Source organism: Musca autumnalis, unplaced genomic scaffold (assembly GCF_047663935.1).
Source record: "Musca autumnalis isolate F117 unplaced genomic scaffold, ASM4766393v1 scaffold_4, whole genome shotgun sequence".
NCBI lineage: Eukaryota > Metazoa > Arthropoda > Insecta > Diptera > Muscidae > Musca > Musca autumnalis.
The window spans coordinates 96066438-96084201 of record NW_027411977.1 but is presented as its reverse complement, the minus strand read 5'-3'; the positions used below and the strand labels follow the sequence as shown (position 1 = coordinate 96084201).

The window sequence follows — 17764 nt, the reverse complement described above, 5'->3', positions numbered from 1 at the left end:
ATAGTTATTACTGGCTTCGAATCCTAATATACTCCATTTGCCACTTATACATTATACAGTTTTTAATATTTCGGACAATAATTTTGGAGAATAGATCACAGCTTTAAAATAAAGCTATGTACATGACTTATATATGAAAATACAAATACCCGTATTCCCGGGAATTTCAAAAAATGTCCCGGGAAATCCCGTTCAAAAAATTTCGGGAATTCCCGGGAATTCCCGACCAGAAATTCTACTTCGATCTTCGCCCAATATTTTTTTGTATTTTTTTGCATATTTTTGTAAGCAGAAACTCAATTATTTCAAAAATATATTTACAAATCTATATAAATAAAAATCAAATGTCGTTCGTTGGTAATGGCATCAGGTGAGAACGGCTTGACCGAGTTGGATAATTCTTTTTTTAAATGTACGCCATAACCCAACTTAGGTTCTTATGCAAAGAAAATTTGCCCACGCCCACTTTTACGCCCAGTTTTTTTCAATTTTAATCTTTTCTACTGATTTTCCTGAAATTGTCAAGGAATGTACAGGGATGTCCCCCGGTGAAAATAAGCTACATATTTTGTTGAATTTTGGAAGGGGCGGGGCACTTCCCCTCTACCCTATTTCTTAAAAAATATATTTGCAATAATTACGAATGTATCGGTTTTAAAATATGTTACATAGACAAAACTACTGAACAGATTTTCCTGAAATTTTCAGAGAATGTGCAGGGATGGCCCCCGGTAAAAATAGGGTGCATATTTTCTTGAAGTTTTTCCCTATGCCATACTAAAAAAGCCATATATTTATGTATAGAAATCAAATGCCGTCATAACCCAACTTAGTTTTTATGGCAAGAACATTTTACCGCAAAAACTGCTGAAATTCCTGAGAATGTAAGGGGATGGCCCCGAAAACAGGATATATATTTTATGGAATTCAAGAGGGGGCGGGGAACCTCCCATATTTAGTTATATCTAAAATACTACTGGACCGATTTCCTTCAAATTTGCAGCAAAGGCTCAATGTTTGCCGTTGTTATGTATATCTTACGACTTTTGGAGGAGGTAGGGTTCCTTTCCCACGCCTTTCTTTTAAACGCTATACATATATAAGCCAAACTTATGATTATATCGGTTTCAGCATAAATTTTTGAAGGCAATGGGGGTACATATTTGCAGCCAAAATACCACACCACGCTCACTCTTTTCAATACATTATTTTTCCAAAACTACTGAACCTAATTTCATGCAATTTTCAGAAAATGTTCAGGAATGTCCCGTGGTTTAAAATGCTATGCATCACTATGTGGGGAAGGTGTTATAAGTTGTTTTTGGCCAAAAAGTTTGTAACGCATCGAAATAATAGTCGTAGACCCATACATATATATACCAAAATGAATGTCTCGACGAGCTGAGTCGATCTGGCTATGTGTGTCGTCTGTCTGTCCATCTAAACCTTGTAATCACGCTACATGTCGCAATTTTAATCCGATCGTCAGCACATGTTGGGTGTTGGTGAAGGTCCCGGAGGGGAAGAAGCCTATTGATTTTGGTGATGGTCGGATAATATTCAGGGGTCGGAATGGGCAAAAAAACTTCTATATGGGGTATATCAAAAGCAAAACCTGCTAATGAAAGTAGAAAATATCACATTTCTAACGATGTAAGGTAGGTTGTCGTGGGTGGTCAAACAACGAAGATATCGTAATAGCCGCTAATAGAACCCATATTTTCATTTCTGCGATTTTAATAATGACGAATATCACAGCTTTGGTTGGGGACCTTCCAAAAGCAAAGTCTGATTATGAAAGTAGAAAATCCTATCTTTACAATGATGCAAAGTAGGTTGGCGTAGGTGGCCAAATAACGGAGATATCGCAATAGTCGGTAATACATCCCAGTTTACCATGTTTTTGTAATTACTCGTAAGCTACAGGTCGCAATTTTGATCAGATCGTCACGAAATTTTAGGGGTTAATGAGGTTCCTACAGAGGAAGAAGTCTATTGATTTTTGGCGTTTCTTTAAGAGGTATATCAAAAGCAAAACCTGTCAAGGAAAGTAGAAAATATCCCCTTTATCGCAATAGTCGGTAATGCATCCCATTTTCTGATATTTTCGTAATAACGCTACAGGTCGCAATTTTGATCGGATCGATTTTTTTTGGGAGTTGATGCGGGGCCCTCGGAGGAAGAAGCCTATTAAGTTTGATGATAGTCGGATAATATTCAGGAGTCGGAATTAGCAAAAAGCTTATGTGGAGAAAAGTCAAAGTTTTTTTTCTTATGCGAATATCTCCGCTTCTGGTAGGAGTATTCCAAAAGGAACGCCCGTCAATGGAAGAAGAAACGATCTCTTTCATATTGATGCAAAGTATGTTGTTGTTCAAACAACCGATATATCGCAAAAGTCAGTAATATATCCAATTTTTCCATTTTTTGCAATCACGCTACAGGTTGGAATTTTGATCGCATAGCCACGAAATTTTAGGGGTAGATGGACCCCACAGAGGTAGAAGCAGGTCGTAATTTTGATCGGATGGTCACGAAATTTTGGTTGCTTATGGGTGGTAGTCGGATTATATTCCCTAAATGAAATGCTTACAAGTGAAAAGTTTATGCACAGGGGTAGTGGTGTGGGGTATCACATGGTTGGCCCCACCCCGACTATAGCCTTTGCTTACTTGTTTTTTGCATATTTTTGTAAGCAGAAACTCTATTATTTCAAAAATATAGTTGCAAATTAGTAAAATTTTTTAATAAATTTGATTTTTTCCAAATTCATTGAGACTTTTCAGGAATATTTTTACATCATCGCAAAGGGTACAAATTCAATTAACGGCAATGATTTATAGCAGCTTATTATATTAAGCCGCGATTTTTTTTTAATCTTAAAATTAAAAGGTCATGTCTTTTGCGCGCAACGTTCAAGGTTAGTTACAAAACATATTTGGAATGCCAATTTTTTATCTATGTACAAAAATCATTGATGTAGCATCAACATTTTTTTTGGATATACTTAAAATGGAAAACTCGATTTTAAAAAATTTTTCCCATATGTACATTCTTCAAATAAATTTAAAACTATACGAATATTTCTGTTTTTTTTTTTTTTTTTACAAAATGCTTTCGTGCGCCGTGTTAGTTCGTGCCTAATTTTTTAGGCACGCGCCCATCTCTAATTTGAATGTATGTACATTGTACATCAACAATGACAGCTCCCTAAAGTATGCAAAAGAAAATAAATGAAGTTATCTGACTCCTGAGTTCCTTATCCAAAACTAGAAATCTATTAAATACTTTGTATGCGTACACATAAAACAAATTACATTTTATGGCCCATTTCTTCTCAATAATTTTATAATTCATCTTAAATACCTTTTATTGAGCGAAAGAAGAAAATGCATTTCAATGAGAAATGCATTTTTAGATGTTAAGTAGAATAAAGAAATTTAAATTTGATTTCATGACTTTAAATCAAATTTAAAATAATAAAACAAAACAAAAACAAGAACATCGTAAAATTCTAATTAAATTTCGATTAAATCTTGTAAAATAAATCTAATCTGTCAAATTAGTGTCTTATATATAGCCTAGAGAAATGTTGAAGGTTTATCAGTTAGCTTCAGTTGGTTCCGACAATAACATGTCATTGCCAAGATTTTTGTATACTTTTTGCGTGATTCTATTGGCCATCTCCTGGTCATTGGCTGAGTCAACCGAACAGAGAAAGTTGACTGAAATAGAAATCATTGCTAATTTGGAGGATGATTTAATTAGTCAAACTGCTGAAGATCGAATATTTCTACAAAGATTTCTGAGCAAGTACAAAGGACAAGCTGGTACTGGAGGTGGTGGCGTTAATGGAAACTATAATGGATATGTGCCAATCACAACCACGACATCAGCTCCAGCGACTACAAAAACAACATGGGCCACAACAACCACAACAACTCGGGGCACAACAACTACGCCCACAACACCAGCTTCAACGACCAAACCTCCGATTTCCACTAATGATCTCTTGGCAATAATAAATAGTATTGCTGGCCTGATTTCTGGTAATCAAGTAGCTGCAGCTCAGAGGTATTCCTCATATTATCCAGTAAGACCAGTATCGCCATATTACACAACAGCAATGGGTCCATATGGAGGTGGTTATAACACATTACCTTATAATGGTTCACCAATCAGTTCAGCATTGCCATTTTCACCAATCATCAATCGCTTATCTAATCGAAATGCAATTAATCCAGAATCTTCGTCATATATGTATTCTCAACTTAGTGGTAACACAAATGTAGTTTCAAATCCTTATTATAATTCAAACAAATAAATATTTTTCCTATTTGGCAATAAATGATTTTTTCGCTTAACTATTTTCCTAGCTCAAAGTATTATCTATCATCTGTTGTTCTTTTTATACCCTCAGTCTTTAGGCTAACATGGCTCTGGTCGTCCGTCTGTCCGTCAAAACCTTTTAATTACGCTACAGGTCGCAATTTTGAACGGATCGTCAAGAAATTTTGGGGCCTGATGGGGGGTACCAGCATGGAAATCAATAGGCTTGATTTTAGTAATGGTCGGATAATATTCAGGGGTTGGAAGGGGCAAAAAATGCAAAGTGTTATTCTCTCCGCTTCTGTCCTTACTAGAAGTCAAACGCAAATTCTGTCAATGACATAAGAGAATAGGTGTGTATTTTTACTTACTAAATGTTGCTGAAACATTTTTTTCAGCAACTTTTCCTTTATACAACTGTCAAAATCTGCAACATTAGTAATAATTATTACTAATTATCACGTAAAAAGACACAGCTAATATCACCGTTGCAATGATGCAATTTTTAATTTTTTTTGGGATTTGAACTGCAATGGCGAATATCACAGCTTTAGATGGGGACCTTCCAAAAGCAAAGTCAACTAATTAAAGTAGAAAATCTCACCATTACAATCATGAAAAGTAGGTTGATCTACGGCCAATCAATGGAGATATGACAATATTCGGTAATACATTCCATTTTTCTACCCTCCACCATACTGTGGAGGGTGTATTACGTTTGTAATGCCCGTAATTTCTACGCGTAGTTATCTATGAGCTCTTAGATATCCCCGTGTAAGCAAAATTTCATAATTTCAATCCATAGGTAACGTTACCGGGCCGAAAACAGCCGCGTTACTTACACCAAGGATTTTGCCAGGTTGATCGTTGCCAATGTGTTAAAAATTGTAAAGCACTTATATTTGGCAATGTTTTTACGAAATCATGAATGAAAATCACCAATGTTACCACATGTTTTCAAAATTTACACGCCTAGGTAAATGGCACGTAGAAATTACCAAACGCGTAAGTAAAGATAAATAATAGGTAGCTACCTACCCGGTTACCTAGGGCTAGAAATTACGGGCATAAGTCCTCGAAGTAGTGATTTTAGATCCGACAAACAACCATGTCTGTCCGTTCGTCTGTGGAAATCACGCTATCGTTCGAACAGATTCAAGTAGGTGGATACAATTGTGATGAAATATATTGAGTCGATTTATGAATGTCCGTCCGTCTGTCCGTCTGTCCATGTATTTTTGTTCGCAACGTACAGATCGCATTTTTTTGTCCGATTCAGCTGAAAATTGGGGAATATAATTTTTTAGCCAAAGGAAGAACGCTATTCATTTTGGCAAAAATCGGTTCAGATTTGGATATAGCTCCCATATATATTTTCGGCCGATTTGATATATTTGCTGTACCACGCTATATACGTCCGATTATGATGAAACTTGGAATGTGTGACTGAATTCGGTCTAGAAATAAGTGTGCCAAATTATATCGAAATCGGTTCAGATTTGGATATAGCTTCCATATATATATTTTCGACCGATTTCACGTATTTTCTGTACCAAACACGATATATATTTCCGATTTCGATGAAATTTGGAATGTGTGACTGAATTCGGTCTAGAAATAAATGTGCTAAATTATATCGAAACGGGTTCAGATTTGGATATAGCTTCCATATATAATAATTTTCCTACTTTGGAATTTCTCGTATGCCGCGTTTTAGTAGATGGATTTTCAAGAGTAATGATTTATTAGATCCGCAACGTAAACATCTAAAATTAGCAATCAAGTACGAGTAAATCGAATGACAATTGTAAATATTTGGACCCGAAAAATAGGATTTTTAAAAATTATTCGCAAAAAATTTTCGTATTTGGATACAGATTTCTGTGAAGCTACATTGACGACACATATATTAAATAACTCAGAATCTCGAGTTCTACGATCCTATAAATGATTTTTTGAAAAACGAAATTAGGAGAAATTTTCAAAAAAAAAAAAAAACACTTAAAATCTGGCTTCAAAATGTCAGCATTATTTAATGGTAGACGCAGATTACATTTTGAAAAGATATACATTGTTGAGATGATCCTTATTTAGTTGGCTTCCACTTTTACTTTGACAGGAAAATCGTAAAAAGAGTGGTTCAATCACAAACCAAGGCAAAACAAAACAAGTAAGAAAAGCGTTAAGTTCGGTCAGGCCGAACTTTTTATACCCTCCACCACAAATTTCAGCCATTTCGGCGGATTAATGTGGCCACAACCTTCAAAATACCAAAATTCGGAAGGACCGTTCTATGGGGGCTATATGATGGCTTGGACCTACACCTACAAATTTCTGGGGGAAAGTTTTATACGCCTAAAGAAGACTAAATACAAAATTTCAGCCATCTCGGTGTGATAATGAGGCTAAAACCTTCAAAATATCGAAAATCGGGAGATATCGTATTATGGGGGCTATATCAACACGTGGACCTATATAAACATTTTATGGTAGAACTGTTTCTTAGCCTCTGGAAACACAAAATACAAAGTTACAACCGATTCTTTGGTCAACTGGGTCTAATGCATTCAAAATATATTAAAATGACGCGTACTTTATAAGGGGCCTTATGTGGGGACTATACCAAAACGTGAACCTATATAACCCAACTTTGGTAGGAATGTTTTCTGGCCTCTGAAGACACAAAATACCAAATTACAACCAATTCTGTGGTCAAATGGGTCTAATACATTCAAAATATATTAAAATGACGCGTACTTTATATGGGTCCTTATATGGGGGCTATACCAAAACGTGGACCTATATAACCCAACATTGGTAGGATTATTTTTTGGCCTCTGGAGACACAAAGTACCAAATTACAACCAATTCGGTGGTAAAATGGGCCAAACATCTTGAAAATTCCTTAAAACGACGACGCGTCACGCGTCATTTTGTATGGGGGCTATACGAAAGCGTGTACCTACATAGCCCGCTTTCAATACCAAAAGTCCTACGTAAATATAACATATTTTCCCAAAATTTCATCAACTTACGTCAATCCGTTCGGACGCTAGAGTGATTTCCACAGACGGACAGACAGACAGACGGACAGACAGACGGACGGACATGGCTATACCGATGTAGAATTGCACGCTGATCAAGAATATATATACTTTGTGGGGTCTACAATGGTTATTTAGAGTAGTTACAAACGTAGTGACAAACTTAATACACCCCCATCCTATGGTGGAGGGTATAAAAAGACACGTTGGCTTCAACCCACATTTACCCATTTTTATACCCTCAGCATTTATGCTAACGACGGTATATACACCTTCATACGGGCGAAATGTGCCTCATCGAAATAATGGTTTTAGACCCCAAGTATGTTTGGACCAAATGTGTTTCAGACGATTTGGAGTCGATTGAACAATATCCGTCCGTCCGTCTGTCTGTCTGGCTGGAGCGCACGATAACTCTCGAACGGATCAACCGATTCGATCCAAAATTTGGCTTTCGTAATATTTTGTCCAAACTTAGTTTAAGTTCGAAGATGGGCTATATCGGTCCACTACTTCCGGTACCTCCCCCACAAAAATTCGAAAATGTTCGGAAAATTTGCAACCGATTTGATCCATACTTTGCACATAGTGAAATTTCTACTATACTTAGATGAGGCTCCAAAATGGACTCAACCTGTCCACTCCTTCGGGTGCCTCCCACACAAAATTTTGGATAAGTTCAGTTTGGGGCCATCTCTCGAATCACTCTGATTTTTGTCTTAGCAGCTTGTATTCACTGTCCTCCATACGACGGTACAAGTTTCGTTAGGGGCAAGTCCATAATTCCTGAGCAAATAGCCTGAAAGGTGCAAAAAAACCGCTATGACACCGTGTGAGGTGGTTGGAGCGCAAGATAACTCTAGAACGGATCTGCCGATTCGGTCCAAAATTTGGCCTTAGTAATATTTTGTCCAAACTCAGTTTAAATTCTAAGATAAGCCATATCGGTCCACTCCTTCAGGTACCTCCCCCACAAAATTTCAAAAATTTTCGGAAAAATTGTTCCTACGGTAACTTTTGAAGGGAGTGGCCGAATTGGTCCATACTTTACACATCCTAATATATCTACCAGATATAGATCAGGTTCAAATATGGACTATAGTTGCCAACTTCATCCAGTACCTCCCAAAAAAATTTCGGATAAGTTCACTATAAGACCTGCTATAGAATCACTTTGATTTTTGTTGAAGCAACTTGTATTCGCAGCCTAAATTACGATGGTAAAAGTTTTTTCAGGGGCAAATCCACACTTCTTGAGCAAACAGCCCGAATGATGTAAAAACCCCCATGGCACCATTACGGTCAATGTCGATCCATTCCTTTAAGTATTTCCTCCGCAAAACGTTTGCTCTTTAATGCTAATCAACATTTTTGTCGGTTCATAAGCCCAACACTTTTGAAACCCTCTAAATAAATACGTTTTTGGGAACAATTTTTTTCAATATGCACAGGCTGAGGGTATATCTATGTCGGCCAAGCCGACAGATACTTTTTTACTTGTTCTCTTTCACGTGATGAAAAAAATCTGCCAAAAAGTTACGTAGTTTTCTCGGAAAAAATCACGAAAAATGGCATTTATTGAGTTTTACAACTGGGGATCTCCTTTTAAGGCTAAGCACACTAAAATGTTGGCTTTCATCCAGTTTAAAACTTGGTCATGAATTGCTCATAATTTTTATTACATGTAGTCCTTATGATTGGTATTGTCCCTTCATTTTCACATATTTTGAAAGCTTAAAGATTTTCTCACACGGAAGAATTCCGTCCAGAATATACTCATGCAAAAAAAGGAAAACCGCAAAAAACTTTCTAACTTTGCTATTCTTCAATGTAAGATTCGGCAGAAACAATATTGATATGTTCGAATGTGTTCGAATGAATGCACTTTCTAATGAATATGTTAGGGAAAACTAACACATTAGCCTATATAGACCAAAATATAGGAAAACGTTTAAAATTTGTGCACATTTTATTCTTTTTTGTGGTATAGGAATTCAGTCTCGGAGTCGATCCGGAGACGGGGTCGGAGCCGGAGTCGTGAAAAAAACTCGCTAGTACCGCCCGATTTCAAGTATTTTGAAATTTTTAGCTACGTTTGTAGACCGAATTAGCTATTATTTATCACCAGTGATCAAGAAACTTCTCTAACAAAAAATATGGACATCAGAGTATTTCATGGTGGAGGGTATAAAAAGTTCGGGCCGGCCTTACTTACCGTTTTTTTACTTATTTAATTGTTTCACTTGTTCTGGCTCTTTTGTTTGTTTCGTTTTTTTGTTTTTATACCCTACACCACACAGTGGTAAGGGGTATTATGTCTTTGTGCATTTGTATGTAACATACAAAAGGAAACGAAATAGACCCACAGTTCTTTTGGGGATATACATATAATCACTTTCTGAGTCGATTTATGCGTGTCCGTCCGTCTGTCTGTCTGTCCGTCTGTCCATGTATTTTTGTTCGCAACATACAGTTCGCATTTTTTGTCCGATTCAGCTGAAAATTGGGGACTACAAGTTTTTTAGCCATAGGAAGAACGCTATTGCTTTTGCTGAAAATCGGTTCAGATTTGGATATAGCTCCCATATATATTTTCGCCCGATTTCACGTATTTGCTGCACCAAACACGCTATATACGTCCGATTTTGATGAAATTTGGAATGTTTGACTGAATTCGGTCTAGAAATAAGTGTGCCAAATTATATCGAAATCGGTTCCGATTTGGATATAGCTCCCTTATATATTTTCTGCCGATTTCACGTATTTTATATACCAAACACGCTATATTTTTCCGATTTCGATGAAATTTGGAATGTGTGACTGAATTTTGTCTACAAATAAGTGTGCAAAATTATATTGAAATCGGTCCGGATTTGGATATAGCACCCATATATATTTTCGGCCGATTTCGTGTATTTTCTGCTCCAAACACGATATATAAGTCCGATTTCAATGATATTTGAAATGTGTGACTGAATTCGGTCTGGAAATAAATGTGCCAAATTATATCAAAATCGGTTAAGATCTGGATATAGCTCCGATTTATATTTTACATATTCACAGTGGTGTAGGGTATCATGTAGTCGGCCCCGCCAGACTTTGATCCTTTCCTTACTGGTTTTTTTTGTTTCGAATCTCAAGAAACTGTTTGTGTCCTCATTACGTTTCCAATAAATAATAAATCTATATAAACTTTATTTATGTATTCTTATTACTAAAATAGCGATTTATATATAATGACTATGTATAACTTAAACCACTCATATGTTGCGGAATATTAGGAGAGTAATAACCATATGGAGCATTGTTAAGCATTTGAAGTGGTGTTGGATCGTAAGGACACGATGTGAGAACATCGTTCTTTCTATTGTCAAGTTCACGGATTGCATTGAAGGCAGCTAATAGTTCTGCTTCTTCATCTTCCTTTAATTGGTTAGGATACATTGTTGGGTTGTCTGTGGTTGTTGTAGTAGCGAGGGTTGTTGTTGGAGGAGGTGTTGTAGTAGTCGTTGTGGTTGTTGGAGGTGGTGTTGTAGTTGTTGTAGTAGATGTTGATGTTGAAGATGTAGTTAATGGTGTTGCTAAAGCTTGTTCCGCAGTATATTCCATCACAGCTGGTATTTTGTAAGGATTTGTAATAGATTCATATGGAGTAGGTGGCAACTTATCATGATGAGACATTTGTACGTAGCCATTGTAATTATTATACACATTTCCATCGTAATTTTGAAGTGGATACATTTTACTATGGGAATTATAATTATTTATATTATTCCTCACAACATAAGGGCGATAGACATTTGGAGTATATGCATTGACAGGCAGGGCAGGAGCCCTAACTAAAGGTGGCGGCATTGGCATATAGTAAGTGGCTTTTGGTTTAGCTGCATTAGTGATCTGATTTATAATATCCAAAATCACTTTTGCCACTTCATCTGGAGATTGTGTAGGTGCCGATGTTGTTGCAGATGATGTAGGTGCCGATGTTGTTGCAGATGGCGTTGTTGACGGTGTTGTGGATGGCGTTGTGGTTGATGTTGTGGATGGCGTAGTGGTTGGTGTTGTATACGGTGTAGTATAATAGGGATGAGTTGCATTAAATTTATCTCCATAACCATTAGCAGCATTATTATCCACTGCTTTACGTTTTATTAGAAAATTTTGCAAAAATCTCAAATAATCAGAAGCAATACCTCCTCTTGCGTCTACTGCACTCAATCCCAATGCCTTCAGTTGTGCGTTATCATCCACTGGCTTCGGAAATCCATGGGCAAAGCTTAAAAATAATAATAATACCGAAGAAGTATTAAACCAAATTTTCAACCACGACATGTTATTTGTTTCGATGCAAAAAACTATCTAGGGCACCTTTAAAATGTCCACTACGTTTTTATACAAGAAAGCTATCAGCTAACCTGAACCATATTGATGGAAGAGAAAATGCATTTTACATGAAATAGCTTAAAGATAGCCTTAACAACTGATTTAATGGCCATCCCATTTAAATAAAAAAATGAAATTAAATATTGAGTTTCTCTTAAAAATGCATCATAATAAACGCATCAAAGCTGCAACATCATAAGTATCAACAAGCTTCGATCTCCATATCATTTTAATGTAAAGCAAAGTTGGAATTCTAATGTTTAATTAATGTAAATTATTGATTTTTTTTTAACATCAACTCATCAAAAAATGTGTTTTGATGGAAATTTCAAAATATGCCACAACATCACTGTACACAGAGCATTGTCTACGAATGAATGCAATAAAAATAAATTTTATGTTGCAGTTACGATGAATAAACTAAACCATGCTTTTTACATTGATATTTCATTAGCAAAGAGAAGAGATGTATGTGTGTGTGTCTATACATATGCATATTTATAAGACTAATAAATTGATGTTGGCTTCAGCGCCATAAAAGCATCTTTCTTAAGGTTGATTTGGCAAAAGACTTCCGCATGAAAAGCATTTTCTAAGAGATTTCTTTTTATAACCTCAGCCTGTATGCTAATTAGGGTATATATTAGGGTTATGACTTTTTGACATTTTTTCTCAAAAATGATTTTCTGTAGTGAGAATGAATGAACTTTTGCCAATAAATGCCCAAAATAACATTAATTCCATTTTATTATAAATTTTTGATTTTTTTTTTTGTCCAAACTTAGTTTGAATTTCAAGATTGGCCATATAGGTCCACTACAAACTCTTGATTTCCGCCACAAAATCAAGACTCTGTTCACCACATGGACAGCGCACTTTGGAAGAGAATTGAATGTCGTGGTCGACGGTAGCAGAATTCTGACCACAAATTGCCCCAAAATTTTAGGGGTCACATTCGACACTACTTTCACATCGTGCGCGCACGCCACAGCCGGCAGCACTTGGGGTGCAGATAAAGAAACCTTGTTGACAACATATAACGCGATAGGTCGGTCTGTGGTAAGCTATGCGGCGCCAGTTTGGTCCCCGGGATTATGTGATACGAATTGGAAAGAGATTCAAACCTGCCAGAATGCCGCCCTGAGAACAGCAACAGGGTGTCTCCTCAAGTCTTCAGTGGACCATCTACATAAGGAGGCAAAGATTCTTCTAGTAAAGCAACACTTGGATATTACCGTGTGAGCCTTCCCATTCACCATCTGCAGGCTAGACCCGACACATTCAGGCATATCAGGAAAGATATTCATGCTCTAGAGGCGGAGGTCCAACAATATAGGAGAGAACCCCCCATTCACCATTTGCAGGCTAGGCCCGACGCATTTAGGCATATCAGGAAGGATATTCATGCTCTAGAGGCGGAGGTCCAACAATATAGGAGAGAACCCCTAGATCAACGGGCATATCAAGCAGGTTTAAATAGTATTCACACACGCAAAAAAAACGGCCTCTCTAACATATGTCCCAAACATTTTTTGCAGCAAACATATATATGTTTGCAACAGTCCCAAACATAATATATGTTTGGGTCTGCATACTTTACGGGGCGTCATTGTGTGAGTGCATGCTTTTTCAATGGGTTGAATTGTGTGTGTGGAGAGAGCAACGCTAAATGAGCGCACACGGGCGCCTAATTGCCTGACCTGGCTTTAAAACAATGGTGGGCAAATTGCGAGAGACTCATGTATTTTTTACACTTTTGTGTATGAGGCCGAGCATTTCTACCCAACAGTGCTTTAAAATGTGTGCTCACTTGCTCTCAGTAAGAACTCACTGGCTATCTCTATAGTATACACACAAATGTTGTGTTTTTTTATTGAAAGGCAAAAGAACAACAAACACATAGGTACATACAAAATTCCAAAGAAATACATAACACACTTTAATAAAAGAAAAACTGATTGAAATAATTTGTAAATAGTCACACTTTTAAAAAGGAAAAATATATAGAAACGTAGTTGAACGCTTGTCCTTAGTTGTGAAATAAAACAAATTGTCCTCATAGTTGAAATCATCAGCGGGGAATCGGCATCTAGAATCAAATGATTATGTAATGTAATAAATATGGATATGCCATATTTCAAAAATGAATAAGTATGTATGTAATTACCAATATTAAATGAGATTTCTTCCTTGTCCAATAAAATATTTCCATTCACCTTATTGATTCAATTATAAAATTTCCAATTATAAAATGTATTGAGCATTTAATTTACTAAAAAGCACAATTTCTTTAAGAAAACACAAAACACTGATTTATTCACTCACTTTACCGTCTTGACTCTACAAAGGCAACTAAAACACTGAAGAAAGAAAAAAATATAATTCATATCATTTCTTCTTTTCTTCGTCGCCAGCTAAGTTGGTTAACAACAACAAAACAAGAAACACACGAGTTTGACGCATACATGCCACCATAGCCCCCTTCTTCGCTTCTACGTCTTCTATTATACAATACACACAGCCGCGAGAGCACTGTTATTACTCTCGTTGACAAACATCCTCTATCCACCCATGAAAAAAATGTTCTAACATAAAAAATATGTTTTACCCAAACATATCAAATTGAGATATGTTACAAAATGTTGCAAACATATATTTGTTTGGACCCAAACATATTATGTTTGGATCCAAACATATATTTGCTTGCAACCGGTCCCAAACATATATTTGTTTGGATCCAAACATATTTCAAACATAAATTTTTCTTCGTGCACGTATGCAGTTGCTAAGGCCATAAGCAAATATAGTGTGAATAAAGTCCTCAAAATACGTCCCCCATCTATTGCAGCTGAGGAGCGTCAGCAAACTAGAGTAGTTTTGGCTCAACTACGATCGGGATATTGCAGTCGCCTAAATTCTTATTGGGCGGAAATCGACCGCGCAGTGCAAGACATCTGCCCAGTATGTTGCATGGGCCGCACGACACAAAACACCTTTTCAACTGCCCAGCCAAACCTACTCATCTAACTCCAGTGGATCTGTGGTTACATCCAAGCAGCAACTGGAGATGGACCCAGAGCCAGATCGAACAGAAGAACGAACATACATATAAACATAATACTAAACACTATTACAACAACAACAAACTCTTGAAAGGAGTCATAGCTTTGCATGTGGTAATATTTCTTCCAGGCATAGATCAGGTTTGAATATGGACTGAATCGGTATACTCCTTGGTGTGCCTCCCACACAAAATTCGGAAAAAGTTTAACAACTCGTCTTGGAACGTTTTGCAATTTTTTGAAACAATTAATTCTTGTGGCGCAATTTTTTTCGGGCCACACGCAGAGAAAAAAATATGTTTGATCCAACAATATTCCAAGAGCAAAATATGTATTGTTAACATATTGTTGGATTCCTCATGTAGTATTGTAAATCCAAAAATAGTTTGTGTCAACTGAACAATATTTCTCTCTTTTCTTCGAAAATTTGTTTCTCTTCTCTCGCTATTCGATGCCGTGTTGAAAAAACAATTTTGGTGAGTTGTGGTGTGTTTGTATGACATGCTGCCTTTACCTTTGTTTTTGTGTGTATGTGCTGTTTTACATTTAAGCGATTTGTCTTACGATTTTTTGTCTCCTCTTTGCTCATCTTCGTAAATTTCACACACAGGGTTGCATTTTTTGTAACATGGTACCAAGTGTACATTTTGTTAAAAATACTTAATGTAAAAAGAAGGTATTTTATAAAAATATGTTATACAAATTTTAAAATGCTTATAACAAATAATCATTTTATGCTTTATATGATTTTTTTATGCACAAAATTCATTGCAAAACTAAATTTTGTTTCAATTTCTCTTACTATGTTTTGCAACTGTGCCTAACAAGAATAACCACCACAAAGAGGAGACAAAAAATCGTAAGACAAATCGCTTAAATGTAAAACAGCACTATGTACTTGTGAGACTCTTGTTTTTATTTGTTCCTGTTTGTTTCCTTCTTCTTTCCTTTTCATGTTTGTTATGGTGTTTAATTATTCCTTATGTTGTGGTGGGTGCTTGTGGCTTTTTGTTTGTCTTTGTTGTCAGCCAATGCAGCAAACCATGTATTGTGTTCATCAATGATTGCAATATTATACGCGACATTTATATCCAAGTTATGCGAAAAGTGTATATGAGAAGTATATGCACTCAAATCAAAAATTTCTGGGCTGGTTTTCTGTATTGACAATACTTTTTGTAAACAAAATTAGATTATGATAGTTCCTACAATCGGTATTGTTAACGATTTTAACAATATTGCGGAAATTCGAAAGTTGTTTTTGTTTTCTATGTTTGGAACAAAAGATGGTATTTTTGGATTTGGATTACAATGTTTGAACAAAACAAATACATTTTTGGAACCAAAACATATATTTTTGTTCCAACAAAAGCGAAAAATATTTTTTCTCTGCGTGCAAGTCCATACTTTCTGTCCGAAAAACTCCAAAAACATCTGCCGGCCCCAACTGCACTGGATAGTACGTAAGACAATTCCGAAGGGAGTAACCGATTTGGTTCAAACTTTGTATATCGTATTATTTCTTACAGGCTCGGATTATGTCCGAATATTGTCTACATCGGCTACCTCCCATACAAAGATTGAAAAGAGTGCAGTTTAAGGACTCCTCTGGGATCATTTTTAAATTTTTGGCAACATGTTGTGTATGCGGCCCACAGTGGTTCAAAATCTGTAATAGAGATATATTCATAATCAGCTTTCCGATGCATTAAAAACATTCGACCTTAGTCTAGTATTTACAGATGAATTCAAGGTAAAACAAGTAAAAAAGTATCAGTCGGCTTTGCCGACAGAGATATACCCTCAGCCTATGTGAATTGGAACTTTCATCTACGGATAGATCGAATGTATTTAGGGTCTTTTCTGAATTTTGTGGCACTTTTTGGACATTTGAACTTGCCGACAAAATGTGGATTAGGATTAAAGTTCAAAATTTTGCGGAGGAGGGAATGGACCGACACAGTGCATTACGAAAGTGGATCTTATTTTGAGAGTCATATCTTTTCGATAGATATCGCACCCGCTAGTCATTTTAGTGGGTTATGGTTGGACCAGTATGCCAGGAAGCATGGACTTGTCCACGGAAAACATAATATGGCTGTACATCATCGGTATACATTTCCAAAAGATGTCCGAACATACTGCACTTGGACACAAATGTTGAACTTTTGCTGGGGAGGTATCCTAATATTGGCTATTTTAGAAGTTAATCTAAGTTTGGACAAAATATGACGAGGGCCAAATTTTGGACCAAATCAGTTCCAGAGTTATTGTGCTCTCCAACTACTGCATATGGTGTCATAGGGGTTTTTTTACAACTTTCGGGCTGTATTCCCAAGAAGTATGGACTTGCCACTGAAAAAAAACTTTTGCCGTTGTAATTGAGACCGAGATTGCAAGTTGCTACAACAGAAATCAAAGTTAGTCAAGAGCAGGTATTAAAGTGAACTTATCCGAAATTTTGTGTGGGAGGTACCCGAAGAAATGGGCAAATATAGTCCATATTCAAACCTGATCTATATCTGGTAGATGAATTAGGACGCGTAAAGTATGGACCAAATAGGTCCGTCCCTTCAAGAGTTATCGTGCGCACAATTTTTCCGAACATTTTTGAACTTTTGTGGGGGAGATACCTGAAGGAGTGAACTGATATGGCTTATCTTCTAACTTAAACTAAGTTTGGACAAAATATTATGAAGTCCAAATTTTGGATCGAATCCAACCACTACACACGGTGTCATAGGGGTTTTTTTTAAACTTTCAGACTATTTTCTCAGGAAGTATGGTTTTGGGCTCAGGAAGTATGAAACTTGTACCGCCGTATGGGGGGCATTGAATAGAAGTTTTTACAACAGAAATCAAAACGACTCGAGACCAGGTCCTAAACTGAACTTTTCCAAAAATTTGTGTGGGAGGTACCCGAAGGCGTGGACCGATTGAGTCCAT

The 17764-nt window shown here is 36.5% G+C and overlaps 2 protein-coding genes across 4 annotated transcripts in view; one reads left to right on the top strand and one right to left on the bottom strand.

Moving 5' to 3' along the window:
- Myo61F (unconventional myosin 61F) overlaps positions 1-17764 on the top strand; it is a 230223-nt gene that overhangs the window by 95986 nt on the left and 116473 nt on the right. The gene's annotated exons all lie outside the window — the stretch shown is intronic.
- The window catches only part of LOC141401140 (uncharacterized), a 124889-nt gene continuing 117660 nt past the window's right edge, over positions 10536-17764 (bottom strand). The window contains exons 2-3 of one of the 2 annotated variants that reach the window (XM_073981043.1): positions 11567-11649; positions 10536-11509 (exon numbers count right to left, since the gene is read on the bottom strand). In XM_073981043.1, the coding sequence (XP_073837144.1) occupies positions 10614-11234 (621 nt within the window). In that variant the 5' untranslated portion in view covers positions 11235-11509; positions 11567-11649 and the 3' untranslated portion in view covers positions 10536-10613. Of the gene's footprint in view, positions 11650-17764 lie in introns of both variants that reach the window. The other variant, XM_073981042.1, reaches the window with a different exon arrangement.